Source organism: Magallana gigas, chromosome 6 (genome assembly GCF_963853765.1).
Source record: "Magallana gigas chromosome 6, xbMagGiga1.1, whole genome shotgun sequence".
NCBI lineage: Eukaryota > Metazoa > Mollusca > Bivalvia > Ostreida > Ostreidae > Magallana > Magallana gigas.
In genome coordinates this window covers 7217201-7236316 of record NC_088858.1, presented here as the reverse complement: position 1 = coordinate 7236316, position 19116 = coordinate 7217201, and the positions used below count along the sequence as shown (strand labels likewise).

The following is a 19116-nucleotide window of genomic DNA, read 5'->3' as shown; positions in this document are numbered from 1 at the left end:
CTAGGCGGAGATGTGGCCCACATGGGATTGTAAGTTTAATTTTGATTTCCGTAAAATGGTTTAATTCTTTCTTACCCTCTCAAAAATGAAATATCCGGTTTTGTTTGATGATGTTAAAAAAAACTAAGGGTCAAAATGCAGATTTTTAGTTCACGTATTGCGCAAGTCAAAAAAACACCGAGCTTCACGCGTGTCCAAAGTACTTTTTTGACTTAGGTCCCCATTTTAAAAAGTAACCCAGAGTGCGTGGCCGTTGATGAGATTAACACACTTTGTATGGTTAATCCGTCACAAATGTCGTAACGGGTTGTATTTTTGGAGATTGATCGGAGAAGATTTAATTTACAATTCCAAAACAATGTTTGAAGTCCTCAAGAGAATGTTATGGTTACAACTCGCAAGCAAGATAACATTTTGATTAATTAATTTTAAGAAATAAATGTATCGGAGTTTCAATTTGAAATTGGTGCTCGACTTAATAATGTAAATGAGCGACCTAAGCTTTTTCCGAGGAATTGGTTCTGTAATGAAACTAAGAGGCGCCTTTGGATATCGGTCAAGTTAGAGAATTAGTGTTCAACACTGCCGAGTGCTGAGATTATCTGACACTGTTGTCGAGATGACCACATAACCTTTTGCAAATTTTAAAAAAATGAAAGGATATCCCACGCATCTCTTCAAAAATGGATCTTGACTGAATAATTAGTTCACGCGATGCAGAAAACTAGGCGAGTGTCATTGAAGTATTGCCATCGGGATGAGGTCAATTTGAAAAGAGAAAAAGAAAACAATGAAGAGGAGGAGGAAGAAGAAGAAGAAGACAAAGTGAACGTGAAGGGCGGGTTCTTCCCCAAGCACATCAGACAACACACGACCCACTTTGGTAAAGACAGGCTAAAGATGTCCATGCTCTCGTTAAAGGTAAGCATGTGTCACTATTTTAATTGACGAAATGAATGTAATACCAAAACAATTTTTGCATTTTTTTCATATATATATTTACCCATGCTTAGCAAAATACTCAGTGCCTTGACATCTCTATTTAGAGCGTTAGTTTTCTTTCTAACGACGTGGCAATTCTCGCTCATTAAAAATATAGCCATTCAGTGAAACGGGCAAATAAAATTTGGGAATTGTAGCAACATTGAATGTTATCACTTGGCAGTGGATATTCAGAAATTGAAAAAAATGAGCATATAATATTTAAATATACTACGTAGACATATACACCTTGCATGTTTTTGTGCAGTGGTGAAATCCGGTCCACAACTATGATCATCAAAATTTTCATTAACTTGCTAAAATGATTTCCAACATGTGGACATATTTAACTATCTCGTATACTAGTATGCACAACTGCGCTGCATGGAAATTTACATTTCTGATCCGCTCTTCGTATACAGAGCGGAGCGGATCAGAAACCATTGACTTTGGAAGTGGGGAAATGTACTCTTATTGTATGAAAACAGAATTGCGATTCCGATAGAAAATTGGTATTTTATTCAGGCCACTGACTACATATATATCTTTTTGTTGGTTGAACTGCAATGCAATCCTTATAAACAATAAAAGAAAACAGAGCACCAATATTTTTTGATTACTCCAAATCAGGTATGTATCAATTGTTCAAAGCCGCTTGGTCGTGTGCATCAGTTTAAAGCGAGTGTCCTGCGAAACGCATTATCTTGATTTTATGAAAAAATAATAATACCCTTGTCCAAAAGTTAGTAATATATGTGTCTACACGAATTTTTTTGTCGTAACTATTTTTTAAAATGTTATTTCATCGATTTGGAATGTAATTTGATAACAATCACAAATCTAGCCTAATACAAACAATATGGTTTATGTTTGTTCAAGCATGCGCTCTATGTTTTCTGAAAGAAAAACTGCATGAAAACAAGCTGTTGTATGCTGAAAATACGAAACTAGCGGGAAAAGGTTTCTTTACGATGCCATATTTCTATATTGTGGGCACTTGAATCAAAATGAACATTTTGAAAATACATCACATATATATCTGTACAAAGAAAACAACGAATTTCAGTAAAATGATGTTCATTTTAGGCGGCCATTTTAGGCCCATATCATATAAAGTCCTTTTTATACCCATTCATCCAAACAAAGATTGGAGTTTGGATACTTAGTATGTGACAAACACAATGTCCGAGCTGTTTGTTTGATTTTGTCTGGACCCGCTCCTAAACACCAGTAAACGATTTTTATTTTTTTTCTACACTTTTCTTTTGTTTCAAAAATTGTATACATTTTATTCACTATATAAGGATGAGCACCTGGTATTTCAATAATAGTTTTCTACATTTTGCAGGTGTTTTTTTTTAAACCATTCATAGACTGTCATTCTTCATAAGATTTTTGGTGACATTTTATCTTCCAGATACTACTTATGCATCATTATAACGAATCATCATATCCATCTGTCTGTCCGTCTATCTGTCTTTTTGACCATTTTTAATCGACTTTCAAGTCCGATCCATAGCTGATTTAATAAGAAACACCTACAATTAGAGGTTGCCTCTAACGTGTGGGTATGTCATGTCCTCTGATTTATGTTAACGATGATGTGACCTTGACCTTGAACAATGAACTTGGTACTTATTTAGAGGGTATTAATGTTTCCTGATCATTTTTGGGAGTTGATTTTAATCAACTCTGCAATGCAGTTACTCAGGCAAACCGAAAGTGAAACAGTGTTTGGACCTAAGCACAGATCATCGCCGCTGACAAGACTTAGTTCTTGAAAATAATATAAAATTCGATGTAATGTATGATGAAGCATTGTTTTTCAAGGAAACTTATCTAAACACTTTGAGAATAGTCAGATTTTATATAATACGAACAATGTAGATATTTTTGTAGTATCATGTATTACTACGCCAGAGTTAAATATAGTCTCTTTCAACCAAACGCTCGACTGTCTCCGTAAATCTCCGACTGAGAGGCTCTCTTGCTTGTCGGAGATTAACGGAGACAGCTGAGCGTCTGGTTGAACGAGACTAGAGTTTGATATCAATAGTGTTTGGATCCATACAATTTTTAGAATTGTTTCGACTACTAATACATAGTTTGAAGTCTATCTTTAAATATTACACAACATGATTCATATGGGGTTTCTCGAAGTTCTTGTCGGAAAAGTCTGAAAATTCATATTAATGTGCGTAATTTAAATACAGACTAGAAACTGATTGCTACGCAAGATAATTTGATTTTGAAATAAATGATAATTGATAAAATCAACTCCCGTCAATACTTCGGTACTTTGATTAGTTTAATTACTTATCCTTCGCTATTTCTCGACAGTAAACTATAAAATATAAACCTAAAATTTTTTGTCGGTGTTCACCGTCTAATACGAGTCATTCAAAATGACTAGATTTTTCATTCTTGCCTTAAATACAGTAATGGAAATAGTTAAATGAATAATAATTCACGGAAAAAATAGCCTTTTCTTTTCTTAAAATAAATGATGTATATCGTTGCCTCTTTTGACCGGATGCGTTAGCTTTTTGACAAGGTTCCACTGTATTTATCTTTAGAAACGTTGACGTTCTCATTAAAGTGCCATGTATATCTCCCCCCCCCCCCCCCCTTATCCATTGCAATTAACTTTTGTCACATAAATACACACAAAACAGTGTTAAGGCAAGAGGTAACATTGAATTTCTACTGAGTTTTGTTATTCTGTTCAATTAATATTTTTTTTTATACCAGCATATGTCATCTTTATTTTTATTTGAAATGATACCAAAACATTTATGAAATAATTTATTGCATAAATGTTTTTCAATTAATCAAGGTCATATCAGCTTATAACAATAGATCTGCTCGTGCTAAATAATGTGGTAGGAGGTTTGAGTAACGGTACGATTTAGCTGAAGTCCAAGACTTCGGGAATTACACCGGCAAATAAAGTCAAATTAATCAGTACTGCACTTAAAAGGACTTTAATGGATTGAAATACAGTAAATCTTTGTGAACTGAAAGCTATTTATTGTTTAAACAATCAGTACAATGAGTTTAACGAGTCTTTTCAATTAAAAAACTGTGGGTATTAGATTTCAGATAGTCCATTTCACACGAGGGGGAAAATATTCGATAATGAGTAAAATAAATAATTAAAAGGCTGTACATTCATTAATGTAATTTACAGAACAAACATTAATTGAAAAACAAGCTCTAATCAGAAGAAATCAATTTTAAAACCCTATGGACATTTAAAACGCATATTTAACAATTTAAATGAAGTAAAATTTTATTACACCCAATAAAAATAATCAATAGAATCAAAATAGAACACTGCAAAATTAAATTTTATGGTATTTTCTTGCTACTAATTGGTTTTGCAAATTTGAAAGAGATTTTTAAGTGTGTGTACACTGTTGCTTTGCTAATTCAATATCCTCTCAATATGAAAAGCAATCTATATTCTTACTTGCAACCTGTTAAGCTCATGAAATTTTCAACATAAAATCGATGAAATAGGCTTATGGCAGGTTATATTTTCATTCTTTACAAAATAGCGCTTACGGTAATCTTTATTAGCGGAGTACATGAGAAATCAAAGGCCGTATTTACGCTGACAACGGATCAAAGCGGATCGCGGTTAAAAACCGAACGGTGGGCAATAATTCCACCCCCGGCTCTCTCGATTGATCAGGTTGATTTGGTGTTGCAAGGGCTTTACTTATTTTTTTTTAAATTTTATTAAGACCCCGTGTCAACCAACGCTTATTACGGCGAATGTCTGTCGAACTGATTTTCGTTCGTGATAAAAAAGCGAGGAGACATCTAACAAATAGTGGAGTGTACTGACAATGAATGTCTTTGAGTTATCGCAGTGGAACTGAGTAAATACCCCACGTTAAAAAAAAGTTTGTTCTAATGCTTGACGGATCTGTGTATGAAGACTTAAAGGTGTATTTATTTTGATGATCATTTTATATACAAGAGATACTGTGCTTTTTGTTCCAATGTAGAAACAAGATTTCGTGGAATAACTCCACCATGACTCTACGGAACAGCTTTCAATCATTGGATTTACGATTCATGGTCGGATGAAGAATTTAGTGTTTTTGAAGATATCCTTATTTATTGTTGTATGTAAGTAAATACTGTCAGTGAAAATGTCGACTTACTCTCCGGAAAACAGCCCTCGTGGACCTAGTCCGGACATACACAGGAGAGCCCGAAAAACGGACAGAAGTTCTTACATTCAGAGGTGGAAAGTTTTACAAGATCGAAATCGAAATCTACCAAAAATCGATTTCGGAACTAAAGCTCAAATTGTTCCCAAGGTATGGCAGTGATAGATAATGAATAAGCAGATCCGTTATCAAATGAAATCAAAAGGATTTCTAAACAAGTTTAGTCTTCGATGTATTTTTCATAGGAAATTAGCTCAATGGGCTTTATATCCATATCTATAATGGGTACACATTTGCTGACAAACCTGAATTTTATAAAGCCTAAAATGGTCTCCTTCTTTTGAGGATGAATTGGTACTTTAAATATTTGCTTTGTTCTCTTGATTTGCCGGATTGCCAACAGAGATAATGTCTATTCGTTGTATAGTTTGACAGCACTCGCGTGCTCCTTAACACGTGTACTGTCAGAAAAGTGTTTGTTCAATATAAATAGAAAATGTCCACCGTGCTACCATAACTATACATATATAGCATGTACGTGAAAAACTCAAGCAGGCAGTTTAGATTGTCCAGATAGCACACCCTCTGTGGTCTCAAACTTTAGGGTTTAGTAAACGTGTATAGAATGTTTTCAATACACACTATATTTATAGCACAATACCGGTAGTTTAACATGGTTTGTAAGACTATTTATGTGTAGTAATTTTATTAGGAAACAAACTAACGCACTTGTTACAATTCTCCTATAGAGGAACACTTAACATAAACTCTCAAATTAAAATCTCAATTAAATGCTGAATAGATATATAAATATACATACATTTATTAACAAATCCAAATCTTAACTTGGATTTGAGCATCGAATACACATTGTTACTGATTTTCTACATGTAACAGAGTAAGTATAAAGACAGTGAAATCTAAACACAGCGTACCATAGGATCCTCACGACAGTGTGTGGTCAATAATATGCCTTATGTTGCTTCCAGAGACAGAACAAGGTGGCAGGGATCGGCGCGCGCTCCCTGACCTTGGACAGCCTGAAGCTGCCCTCGCTGTGCACGGCCTCCAGCGTCATCACTTCCTCCACCCACACATCGGGACCCAACGTCGCCCCCAAGTCTGACGTCATACCCAACGCTAAAAAGACAGTGGGAATTCAGGTAATTAACAGCGTGCAGTAAAACAGATGGGCCTCACAATGTTACATTTCATATGAATTTTACAGGTATTTAAGTTACTCAAACTGATCTATTATACAGGTAGCCTTGTATGTTATATACAGGTATAGTAATGTGTAATATAATATAGGTATATAGTATAAACAATTGAAATTTAACCATTATTATCTGACAACTTCGCCAATAAGTTTTAAAATATTCCTTTATGTGTTTGTTTTACATCATACCTCATTGAAAAATCATTCATACTCTACTATCGAAATTTTTCATTCAGATGTAGAGAGTTTAGGTTCTTATTTACGTGGAAATTTTGTATATTTGACCAAATCATGTTGTCAATTACAAAACATAAATACACCTGTCATCAACATGCGTCAACTCTTCAAAACAGATCCTAATAATCCTTTTTCCTATTGTATTTTATCGTTGCTATTTTCAGTTATCTTTTACTATATATTATTAAGTAAAATACCAGAATATATTCATCAATTCACGCAAGGCTAAAATAATTAAACACCCCAAATCCTTTATGTTTCTCCATAAACAACTTGTTTTTTAGCTGCCAATTCGCAAGTTATGGTTCTAAAATAGCCGCAATATAAATAATTAAAATCTCGAGTACAACAGACGAAAAGAAAGCATAGGGACATTCACTTTTTTTCTTACAAGACTCCTATACTCTGAAGATCGCGACCTTCACAATTATCTGCCAATATCTTTCGCTCTGAGCTTGGGATCATGCGATATCCCAGAAGAAATCAAATTCTTATGTACATAAAACACAAACCCGGGTTCTCTCGGCAATAAAGCATTCCGAAAGTGATCGTTAACCAACACTTTTACGGAGGTGATAAATATTTTGGTTGTTATTTGCCATTTTCATCACGGACAGTAGAATTAAGCAAGATGTCGTCAATTTAGTACTTGACAGGCTTGTGTCAGGATTATCTTGGAATCTATCTATCTATCTATCTATCTATCTATCTATCTATCTATCTATCTATCTATCTATCTCTATGTAAATAAATCACAATAGAAATAAGCTTGTTTCTTACAAATAATAGCCATTTTTGTAATTATTTTGTGTGTTTAAAGGTGACAATTCATTTTACGAGATGGAAATTCAATGAAACTCAGGTAATCTACACAGCTAGTAGAATAGCTCGCATTTCATTTTTTTTTCTTTTATGCATTTCTTGCTTTTCTATAAATATTTATAATATCTTTTTATTTTACATTTCTGTATATTTGGTGATGGGATTTTCCGGGTTTTGAGCATTGTATTGATATTTGGTTTACTGTATTGAAGTTAGTTGTAGATTTTTCTATTTGAATGCTTTTGTTTTTATAACATCGGTTGTCGCTACGTAATTCTTTCTAGGTCTTAACTTAAGTACTTTTCTTACAATAAAAATCAATTGCTGCCTTTTATAACAATTTCACAGATTCGTGTAAATCGAACGGAAATCACAGACACCATACTGCCTAGTGTCCAAGTAAAAGTAAAGGTATAACCCAATAGTGGAAGCCGGCCCATTCTCTCCACTAAACCCTAACAGTTGTTAGACTAACTTTAAATGAGAGTGATTACTACCCAGAAAACAAAAAAAATATATATATAAAAGTTTGGTTTCACATATTGTGATTCCAGTAATTAAATGCCATACAAGACCTATATTTCCGTTTTCCTGTCATTTTCCTAAACAAAGATTGACATTTTCCTATACAAAGATTGACACTAGACCAATTTCTTCTCTGCTAACCAAATATGCCGCTTATATAAAGTCTTTCATAGCATCCTGTTTTATTTGATATTCATATTGAAAATGTGTGAATTTTGCTTACCAATTCAGTATAAATTAATTTGCTTTTTCAAATTTCACGACCAAAGGTTCTTCTCTAGCTATATAAGACCCATTGGTTCTTTTTACAGATAAAGGAGAAAGAGAAGGACCTCAGTAGTTCGTTATCCCGATCACTGCCTAACATTGCCACAGCGGTTCAAAATGACGCCAAGCCCGCTTCCAAACACAGGTTCGAGCGAATCTCCTACAGCAAGAAGCTTCAGACCAGGAGTGTGGAGAAAAAGGATAAAGAAGATGAACAAGCTGTGACGGAATCGCCGTCAAAGAGTCTACAGGAGCTGGAGAAATCGGGTATATACCATATTGATCTAAGTAACCTTACAGGTGTAGTTCACATTCAGAAAGACATTCAGTCCGAGCGGATAGACAGGGGCGAAGTTCTGAATTTCCAGAACCGCTCCATGTCCACCATCCGTGAGAATAGCCCGTTCACGGCGCGGAGCAGTGCCGACATTAGGAGTCGGCTGGAGAAGGACAGACTGGGGCGCCGGAGTCGGAGGAAGAAGTGGAAGGACAACTGTAAATGTATGAGGTGTGAGATCATGAAGCGACAGTTCACCGAGGGTGACGACCATTATTCAAAGTGGGGGATTTACCCATGCCAGCAATTTAACAGGAAAAAATACTTTAATCAGTACTTTTATGATAGCGACTAGACCGAACTAGTGTTGCCCTAATGCAGAACAAACTGGAAGACGTGTTTTGTAAACAAATCATTAATCACCAATGACACGCCTAATTGCCAAAAGATATTAAGAAATATTAAATCTATGCTTCACGTTAAAGTACAATTTTAAACTTCAAACTTCATTTCGAAGGATTTATTTGCTAAAAACATTTTTTGGCAGAGTAATGTAGGCCACCGCGTACAAATTCCCTGACAGCAGTAGCATGAAAGGGATTAGTGTTTTATAAAAAGAAAATTAATATGGTACAAAAGAATCATTAGAGTAATCCCAATTACAAGAAGTTATTGCCGTTTCATGTACTAAATTTTGAATTCATTGGGTCATAGTGTATTCAAAATAATCGCCTCTCCATTTACTATTTCTTTTTGATTTTGAATAATGTCATTTCCGTTTTTGTTATACACATTTGTGTTCATCTGGAATAAAACGTTTTTTTTTTAAGAATAGAATTGAGGTGATTTTTTTTAAAGTTGATGCTTTATTTTACTATCTCGACGGAAATGGGTTTACTATAAATGTATTTAATATAGATGTCAATATGACCCTGTGCTTAGTGGGAGGATAAAAATTCCCTTTACCTGCTATTCAATCCTATTTCCTTACTGAATGTTTTTTAAATCAAATACTTGTATGCTTAAACATTTATTTGCACTACTAAACTGCATTTAAGTTGTCTCTGTGTTCATGGGGTGTGTGGCGCACGATACTAATTTCCCCTTTCATTTTTTTCAGATTCCCGAGTTAAGGCACTCTAATGACACCCAGAAACACATTCACTCTGGAGTCTATGTATTATAACCTTCACGGGAGTATATAACCTCGATTTCATCAGCAGTGAGCACGTGCAATTCTCCTTTAACATCCACATTTCAGGAGACTATAAATTTTATATCATCGCATCATGTTAAAAGAGACAGCCACAGTTGATGCTAAAGTGACGACATAGAATATAGGTTGTGTCACTCATTAATGTATGCTTACATTGTCGACGCTGTAATAGATTCCTCCTAGTTGTCACAGTTTATATGTACGATGACTAGGGAACAATTGTATAACGTTTATACCACAAGCACTGCTTTGCAATGTTCAGACAGAAAACTGACGGAGATGTTAGCAATTCTCATATACGTGTTCTTGTAAACGTGTTCGGGTGGAAACCAGACGATGTGAAATGTAATGCGACATTCAACAGCTATTGATATAAATTATTAAATTTACAGATAATGAATTTAGTTAAAATAAAATAATTGTTTTCAAATATATATAACCATATCACTGACTTTTTAAAAGCACATGTAAACCGCAGTATAAGGGTATACTGAGAGTCGAACGATCTTACGGTGTTCTGCAATAAATATTTTTTGGATATGTGCCACAACTACCGGGTAATCAAAAATTAGATCATCTTATCACTTCAACTATTTCTATTACTATCTAATTTGTTGAAAATACAGAACTTATCTTAAGAAATTGGTATACTCTTTAGGTCCTATTACATTCTTTTCATGTTTCTCGAAACCTTGACGCTTCCTTCGTCATTGAAGTCTTCATTTAAAAGTTAACTTGTTTAAATGGTCGAGAAGTCGTTATGTTAAGTGTATTAGGTTTGATGTTTTACAAAAGATAAGTTTTGAATTTCAGCTGATTGCTATTTAAGTTTACTATGGGACTTCTTCAGAAAAGTTGACTATTAATTTACTTTACAAATTATCAGGTATCTATATAATGAGATTCCCCACTAAAATGCGAGAGAGGTTTCTAGAGTACCCTGGTTTTTCTTATAATGAGAGATTGCAATTGAATTCTTAATTTTCCAATGCCAGGTTTTCTGCTTTAAATGAGAGATTTAACAGGTAAACATGATTCTTTTAAATGTCATTTCGGAGTCTTAAGGGTTATGCAATCACATAATCCAATGAAAAACTTAAAACTTACTGTTAAAATACTTCGTGTTGGCACTACCAATATATACCTTGAAACAAAAGTTTGGAATAATAAAAAGGTACTTAGTAGATGAGTGGGTACGTTAGGTCAATAGGTAGGCGACTGCGGGTTTTAAGATTCATAAAAGCATGTGGACATAAATTCAAAGTTTAATCCTGTCAACACCAAAGATGGGATTGTTAGAATAGAATGTTATTTATAGATATGATTAACATATTAAGAATATGTTTCAAGAAATATAAAGTTTTATTTGTATTGTGGAATGTATTTCATTAGCTGTATGGTATTTAATAGAAAAAGTCCAAAATATTGAATAATACTTAACTACTAGTATTTACCTATCTAACAAATACGCTAAATCTTCAAACATTAAAGTTAAACTAGAGGCCCATGGGGCCACATCGCTCACCTGAGCAACAATGGGCGTTCAAAAGATATTGTTTCGTATGGTCCCTCGGTAGAATAACAAAAAATAAATATTGTAAAGTATTCGAATTTTACACTTATTTTTGCATACACGTAATCTTTGACATTGTTCCTCCATGAAATACTATTTTTTACCAGAATAAGAAAATCCTTCGCAACATATAAAACTAAACATTTGGTAGGAGTACACTGTTAAGTTGTTAACTTCCAATTCCCTATATTTTCGTTCTGCCCCCCCCCCCCCCCCTTTGTAAAGCGATCCAAATATATGAAAGCATATAGGTACATTTTTTTCATCAACTGCTTACTAGTTATTGTATTTTTAAAAAAAAATATAATAGTTATTGTTTTTTATTTTAAAAATCCTACATGTAGATGTGAATAAGAAAATTGTACCTCAATGTGCTCAATTCCTCAAATTAAAAACATTTAAAAATTTTATTTGTCTTCTCCATTATAATTAAATGACTGTTATTTACTTCGAGTACAAACCAGAATATTTCCGCTGTGATATTTTCTTAGGAATAGCGATAATTACTTTATCCACGCAACAGAAATGTGTCAGAACTATGGAAACTGTTTTAAAGATGTCGTTTTTATTTACCCGTGTCTGAAAAACTATCAAAATTGATGTAGATTTCACATTATTTATTGTATAAAGAGGGGGCCCCAGAGAGTAGGTTTATACAGAATATCATTCTTTATTTTGTTTGTACAAGTATTTAACATACTCTAATTCATATAGAATTTCCAATGTACAGCCAAAAATTCAGCGTCAATCGTAGAATTATAAGCAAGATACAGAGCTCACAGTTAGCCTAGGTTTGAGTCATATTTTGTTCACATGAGTTTATTACATTCAGCTTAAGATTTTTAACTTGGTATTTCCTATTCAGCATTTAAAATGGAAAAAAAGAATGGCCTAAGATTTTCAATTCTTTTATTCACTCAAGACCGGTTCACTGGTATTTGAGGTTCAAAATCAGTTTATACAAATGTACACAAACACAGTCAAGGATCACATGTACAGTAGGAGTAATAATGACGAAAAAAGGTTAAGTTTACAATACAATAAGTTGTTAAAGTTGGTTTCTGGAAGCACAGACTTTGAAAATTTTCTTAATAAATATTGACAATTTTTTTTTACTTTTTTAATCTTTAGTTTTTAAGATCTGTGTACAAACATAGAATTGTGAGCAAATTTCTGTATCTTGCTTATAATTCGAATATGGTTAGTAAATAGAAATTGTAAACAATTAAACACAAGAAACATGCACTATAACAAATAAAGAACACAATTTATTTTTTCGAAATGAATTATATATATATATACATGTATATACCTACTTATTTCCGACAGAGATATCAAACTCTATTTAAACTGAATAAACTCGAGAAAATGGCGAGCATCTCAACAAAACCTATTGCATTAATCTACCATTACGCAAAAGATAATGCCGAATTACCGATAGAATGAATTGTATTTCAGTACTTTTTTGATACATCAGATTTTGCTTAATTTGCGCAGGTAAACAGTTAACTGTTTGATTTACCAAAGTCTCTGTTTGATTTGATACGTAAAAATCACGAAATACAGACGATAGTTCCCAGGTTACAAAGCATAAATAATGAAAAACGAAACGAAAATCAGAACAAGCTAACATCAACGTCATGTGTGAAAACTGTCAACGCATCGAAATATTAAGCCTCAATTTACTTCACAAAATCGGCACCAATATATTTTACATGTTTCAAAAATTTCCCTTCATTCGCGAACTGTTGCACAACAAGCAAATTCATCATAGTCAGATCGACCCTTTTTCGTATAATGTCATGGCTGCGTTAAACAAAGAACCTCGTTTTAGAAGTATGGAATACGAGTCTTGGTAAAATGGGTATACAAACCCAGGCCGTGGCAAAATAAAAGCCGGGGCAGATCGGCAATAGTCAATTCCAAATACGCATTATTTTGCAGCAATGTTTACAGCAAATACAAATATACTGGTCCATCAAATATCCTGAAGTTTTAATGAGAGATCTTTTGTTTTGCCCAGTCCAAGTCTTGTCTACCCATTTTACCGGATGCCGAGCCCGATTGAAACACGCCTTTCCTTTATTATTATTTTCGCAATAACCCAGATTTGAAACAGAATTAGACCTTAATTTTTGCAATTTATATTTTCCTTCCCATAAGGATAATTTATGCTAAACTACGTTGAATTGGAATCAGTAGTTCTTGAGAAGAAGATTTTTAAAAATGCACCCCCCTTTTTCTACAGTTTCAATGTTTTCTCCGCTTTGAATATAGATCGGACTTTTATTTCTGCAATTTATATTCGCCCTCCCATAAGGATGCTTTGTGCTAAATTTGGTTGAAATTGGATAAGCAGTTTAAGAGAAGAAGTTCAAAATGTAAAAAGTTTACAGACGGACGGACAGACGGACGACGACAAAAGGTGATCAGAAAAGCTCACTTGAGCTTTCAGCTCAGGTGAGCTAAAAACATTACAACTCCAAAAAGATTCTAGATTTCCCTCCAGAATCATAGCATCATTATAAATTTGATACTTATAAAACCACCTTTCAACTATCTTATGTGGTCTTTATTTTTTCCTGCAGCAAGGAGATACTCTGTTCCAGTTGCTGTATTTGACTGTTCCAAGCACGGTTCCTTAACTGGGCTTCTTTGACCTGTTTCTTAATTCGAAGCAGCTGGGCGGCATTTCTTTTCTAAAATAATTTTTAAATTATAACATCATGTTTATAATTTTGGTGTAAAACATTTTGGAGAGAATCAAACAACAGTAGTAACATAAAACAAAACAAATTTTCTCTGCTTAAATTATTGTTGTGTATACAAACTTCTAAGACTTGAAGACTCTTGCACGTATTTTCTTGTAGTTTCTTTTCTTCTGATATCTTCGAAGTATAATATGAATTGTAGATTGGTTTGGATGCATTATGCATATATAATGTTGGACAAGAATACCCAATAATATGTACTGTCACTTTACAAATACATTTATTATAGTGTATGTTTATATAGCGTCGTTTAAATCATTTTAGTACTTGTAATTTATTTCAAGGGCAAAATTCAATCACATTTCTGCTTACCTGGGAATACTTATCCGCAATTAGCCTTTCATCCTCTGATATTAAATGTCTGACTTCGTTTATTTTGCCTCCAATTTCTCTTTTAAAGCTCTCCAAGGTTTCTTTGCATGAGGTCTCTCCCTGAGACTGGTTAACTGCATGAATAAGAAACTCAACCACAATAACTTCATTCATATACATATGTAGTACAAATCAATGTGTCTGGTTTATCAGCTGTATATTCTTTACATTAGATATTTAATGATTAAAAGATCATGAGGTGTCGCTCACTTTCCAGCTGAAGAAGTCTGATGCGCTCACGAGTGTCTTTCCAGTCCTTGAAAGAATCTGACGAAGACTCGCTCTCCTCTGTTTGAAGTCTGAAATCGCTCATTTTCTCCTCGTAACAACGTATCATCCTTAAATACACGCCGTATATCAAGATCACTCACATAGTCAAGACATTGTACAAATAGAGATATATATTTGCAATCACATGGTTGCATTTGGAATATAAATCAAAGGATACTGAGTATACATCAAAAGATTTAGAATGCAAACAGAATTTGAACAGATCTTGCAGAAAATCACAATTTAGAGTTATGTAGCACATGGTTTTCGACATTCATAACGCTTTCCTTTCCGTCATCAAACCTAGGTAACCGTATTTCACGAATAAAAAAATAATAATTATGTAAAGATGTAATTCTGATGAAATCTGGGATGTCATTTAAATGCACTCTACATCATACTTACCCGCGGTCCTCACTCAAATCTTTTTCAGAAGCTGCCCTTTTTCGATTCAAGTGTTCGACTTCAACTATCAACTCATCAATATCTGCAATATGATTGAGATCCTACGTAAACATTACAAATATATCTCTAAGGAGTTTTAACAAAATAAACATTGGAGGTTATAATAAAACACACGGGACAAACCTTTAGAGAACTGAAGACATCGCCTTTGTTTACGAGCAAACGATTCTTTCGTAAAATAAATTTTGCGATCTATTGAAGAAATCTCTTGTAATACGACATCATTATTGTTCTCCGCTACAAATGATTACATTGAAATACTTTACTAGTATATATAACGTAATGGTTTTATAAATAACATAATTGTGTTTGTTACAACAACTCGAAATTATCCCATGAAGAATCTTTCTTAATCTCTTTCTTTTTACAAAATTAAACTTCTGAAATAAGTTAATTATACAAACAAATGAATAAAAAAATCGTTTGAATATTGTCAATCAACAAAACATGTTATCAAAACTGAATCAAAGTTCTGCATAGGCGTCGGAACCGGGGGGGGGGGGGGGGGGGGGGCTAGGGGGGCTTAGCCCCCCCCCCCCCCACTTTTTTTGCAAAGTTATACCTCACCATTAGAAACATAGCATGATAGAGGGTTCAGCCCCCCCCCCTTTTCTCTCAGGAAAGATTATTGTTCCTAAAGTTACCTTGAAAGATTGAGAAGTTGGATTCAGAGGCATACGATTAGGATTTCGATGATTTTGGGAATTACTTTTTTCTCAATATTTCTGAGGATTAGTCTAGCCCCCCCCCCACTTTCAATTTGCTTCCGACGCCAGTGTTCTGAAGTACTGACAGGAGTTGACTTTATTGATTATTGTTTATTTCAAAATCAACTATATGTAATTTCGCAGGGCGAGTAGTTTCTTAGCTGAATTTGAATAATAACGCACATTGTTTTTTCTAATACGAATTCTTGGGCTTTTCCAACAAGAATTCCGAGCTATGGACGGAAAACCCCATATGAATAATGTGTAATATCTAAAGATAGAATTAACGCTATCAAACTATTCGATGCATTATGTACAGTAATCGAAATATTTTTGGAAAATTGTACCCAAGCAATTTTTAACAAACAAATAGATCTGATAATAAAGTCCAGGCCCCAAAAATGGCGCTTTGGTAATTAATGACAGCGAATCGGTCTTAATGAACTCTGGCGTAGGAATAAATACGACTACAAATTATATCTAAATTGTTCTTACCATTTTTAAATATCTGACTATTTTCAAGGTATTTATAAATAAGTTTCCTTTAAAAACAATGCTTCTGAATATATGTCATAATATTCATACGAATAATAACAACATAACGCAAAATCAAAATATATTTTAATAGTACAACTTTTACCTCTCCTTTCTTGCTCCTATAAATAAAAAAAAAACAAAAAAAAAACATGATAAACTTTGCAATTTAAATGCGAATTGCTAATATCTCTTATAATTCGACAACTTGAATGAAGAAAATTGCTTAGAATTGAACTAAGGAGGAATACAATTTGGAATTTTCACCTAAAACGTGACCAGGCTCCTTCACATTCAATCACATTCAATTACAAATCAAACGTGTATTTAAAATTTCCGTAAGTAATGAAAATAGTGAAGTGTGGTCTGTCAGCAATGCAAAAAGGGAAACGTCTCCCATATCATTAGCAAAGAGCAAAAAGAAGTTTCAAGTACATGTATCTTGGTAAGAATATGAATTGGTGTGGGATGCAATTAGCAAAAAACCCACCTAATGACAATCATTTTGGTTGCTCGTTAAAATTAACACATGAATTACCGTCATACGGTCAATACAACTCAATGGTTAGGGACTGCTTTTATTAAAATAAAATTATCAATGTTATAATCTGCAATTGGCAAAGTTAAGTGTCAAGTTGTAGTTGAGTGTATAAATATTATCGATAATAGTATTCTAGGTTGCGCATAATTTATTTTCTTTGGGTTTTCTTCAAAATGTTCATTGGCCTTTCTGTTTGTTATGTTATAATTAGTATTTCATCACATACCAGAATCGTAGCTAGGTACTTTTCACATCTTGTGATTTCGTTGTTCTGTAACTTCTGCATGGACACAGCCTCTTGGACTTCCTGTGGTAACGTCATCACGTTTTCTATGGCTTTGTCAACCAAAGCGCCCTCTAAATCCAAGCTTGTGCGATATCCTGTTACCAAAACCGGCAAAAAAAAGTTGGAATCTGTGTATATGAAATTATATAACTAGAATTTTAGAAAAATTAACTGTAAAAATAATCTTTAAACAGAATGAGTCAAAATTAAATAAAATAGGGAGCACATTCTATCACTTTGTGATAACAAAATAAATCCACATCTGACTTGAGTTTAAAGATGAAATACACATGCATGGCTTACTTGATTAATAGGTCTTGTATTTTAAGAAAAGAATTTTTGAGGAAAAAAATGGTTTTACACAATATTCTAACTTTTAATGTTGACACTGCTGCTGCAGTTAAACTGAAGTTACCATTCAAAGCAGGGAGTGGAATATCGTGTGCTGGTGCTGGTTCAAAACTGTGGCCATTGTTCGGTACCTGAAAGGAATTGTTAAAAAACTTTTCATCCAGCGTCTTTTTCAGTTCATTCCAAAAACTAGATACATAGAGTACACACTCTTCGGGGAGGAGGGAAAAAGAAAATGAATATTTGCGTGGCGTCTTTCATGCTACATTGCAAATAAATACAAAGGGTTTTTTCTTAAATACTAAGTAAAAAATTAACTTTTAGGTAGCTACCGCATTGTATATAAAGTACTTTCCCCAACCCCAATCGTATAGATTGCCCAGTCCACCCAGACCGTACGTTGTAGTTTCGATTATCATTTGTTTCCACTGCTAAACAGCGTTAAATTCTATGATTTTTCTTTATGATAATAATTTCAATGTAAATCATAGAAAAGTTTGCATGCACTTATATAGCTATTTATATATACACACAGAAATGTAAGGTTTAATATTCTAACGAATTTGCAATACACTTCTTTAAATCTAGAATGCCTTAACGGAAACAGACCTCTATGATAGGTATTTATAACAAAAGTATGCATAGAGGCCTAAAAAAAAAAACAAGTTGGTGTTAAAAAAAAACATATTTAAAAATCAAGATATTTTTTCGTATGACAAAACCTTTTCACAGCGAGAAGGGTTGTGTAGTTTTTCATGGGAATCCCTTTGTGAGAAGTGATTCTGTTGTGGGTCGGCATTAATCTTTGTAAAGGATGCTGGCATCGGCAGGATAACTCGCCGAAGAGATGGTGGACTGCAAAATACGATAAATTCAACTCGCAGGTAGGGCTATATAAGCGTAACGAACGTACATGTACAATGTATCATGACAGCAGTACAGTTTACATTGCAATATTGATACTCAACTTTGGTTTATACCCAAAGTTGAAAGCTCTTATGGAAATAAAGTATTCTTATCTGATATTATTATAATTATAACTGAGATATCTTCTACATGTATACTAATACTGTACGGTATGAAAACAACTGATATCGTTTCATGTAACGTTAATCATAAAATAATCAATGAAAGCAATATTGTATCCTTTTTTCCATAAAATAGCATTTTTTTCTCATACCAAAAAGCACAAAAAACCACTGACCGCATGATAAGTACAGGTAAGTTCTGAAAAAAATGAAGCTATAGGCCTACCTCAAAAGGAGTGAAGTGTCCATTGTCGTCTGCTCTTTTCTGATGTAGTCTTTAAACTAAATACTTTGGAAATGGCGATTTTCGTTTGACACAAGAATGTCACTTTGTATAGTATAAGATAATAAAAAAACTTAAATTTTCAATGAGAACGTTTAAGCCCCTTTGCTTAGAACTTTGTGATCCACCAACCATTTTTACCGTTAAAATTAGGCTAACTTACAACAAGAGTTACCAAACGTTGAAATGTAAATTAATGAATAATGA

The 19116-nt window shown here is 33.6% G+C and overlaps 2 protein-coding genes across 7 annotated transcripts; one reads left to right on the top strand and one right to left on the bottom strand.

Annotated features, from left to right (window-relative positions):
* The first annotated feature begins 278 nt into the window (after positions 1–278).
* On the top strand, positions 279–11368 carry LOC105326546 (uncharacterized). 5 transcript variants are annotated; one of them, XM_011426654.4, is made up of 5 exons: positions 298–921; positions 6155–6328; positions 7792–7854; positions 8280–8502; positions 9633–11368. In XM_011426654.4, the coding sequence occupies exons 1-5, from the start codon at positions 715–717 to the stop codon at positions 9653–9655; spliced, it is 690 nt and encodes a 229-aa protein (XP_011424956.3). In that variant the 5' UTR covers positions 298–714; the 3' UTR covers positions 9656–11368. The 5 variants fall into 5 exon arrangements, with proteins under 5 accessions (XP_065943927.1, XP_065943923.1, XP_065943925.1 ...); XM_066087851.1 differs by lacking the exon at positions 9633–11368 and having other exon boundaries at positions 284–921; positions 8280–9338; XM_066087853.1 differs by lacking the exons at positions 7792–7854; positions 9633–11368 and adding an exon at positions 7442–7483 and having other exon boundaries at positions 291–921; positions 8280–9338.
* LOC105326547 (coiled-coil domain-containing protein 122) lies at positions 6166–19097 on the bottom strand. Of its 2 annotated transcripts, XM_011426656.4 has the most exons (12): positions 18853–19097; positions 18321–18453; positions 17663–17729; positions 17188–17342; positions 16527–16542; positions 15303–15416; positions 15120–15201; positions 14655–14782; positions 14385–14518; positions 14133–14189; positions 13851–14000; positions 6166–6305 (listed from the first exon to the last, which is right to left on the bottom strand). In XM_011426656.4, the coding sequence occupies exons 1-11, from the start codon at positions 18873–18875 to the stop codon at positions 13863–13865; spliced, it is 1047 nt and encodes a 348-aa protein (XP_011424958.3). In that variant the 5' UTR covers positions 18876–19097; the 3' UTR covers positions 6166–6305; positions 13851–13862. The 2 variants fall into 2 exon arrangements, with proteins under 2 accessions (XP_011424958.3, XP_034326799.2); XM_034470908.2 differs by lacking the exon at positions 14133–14189.
* Positions 19098–19116: the final 19 nt, after the last annotated feature.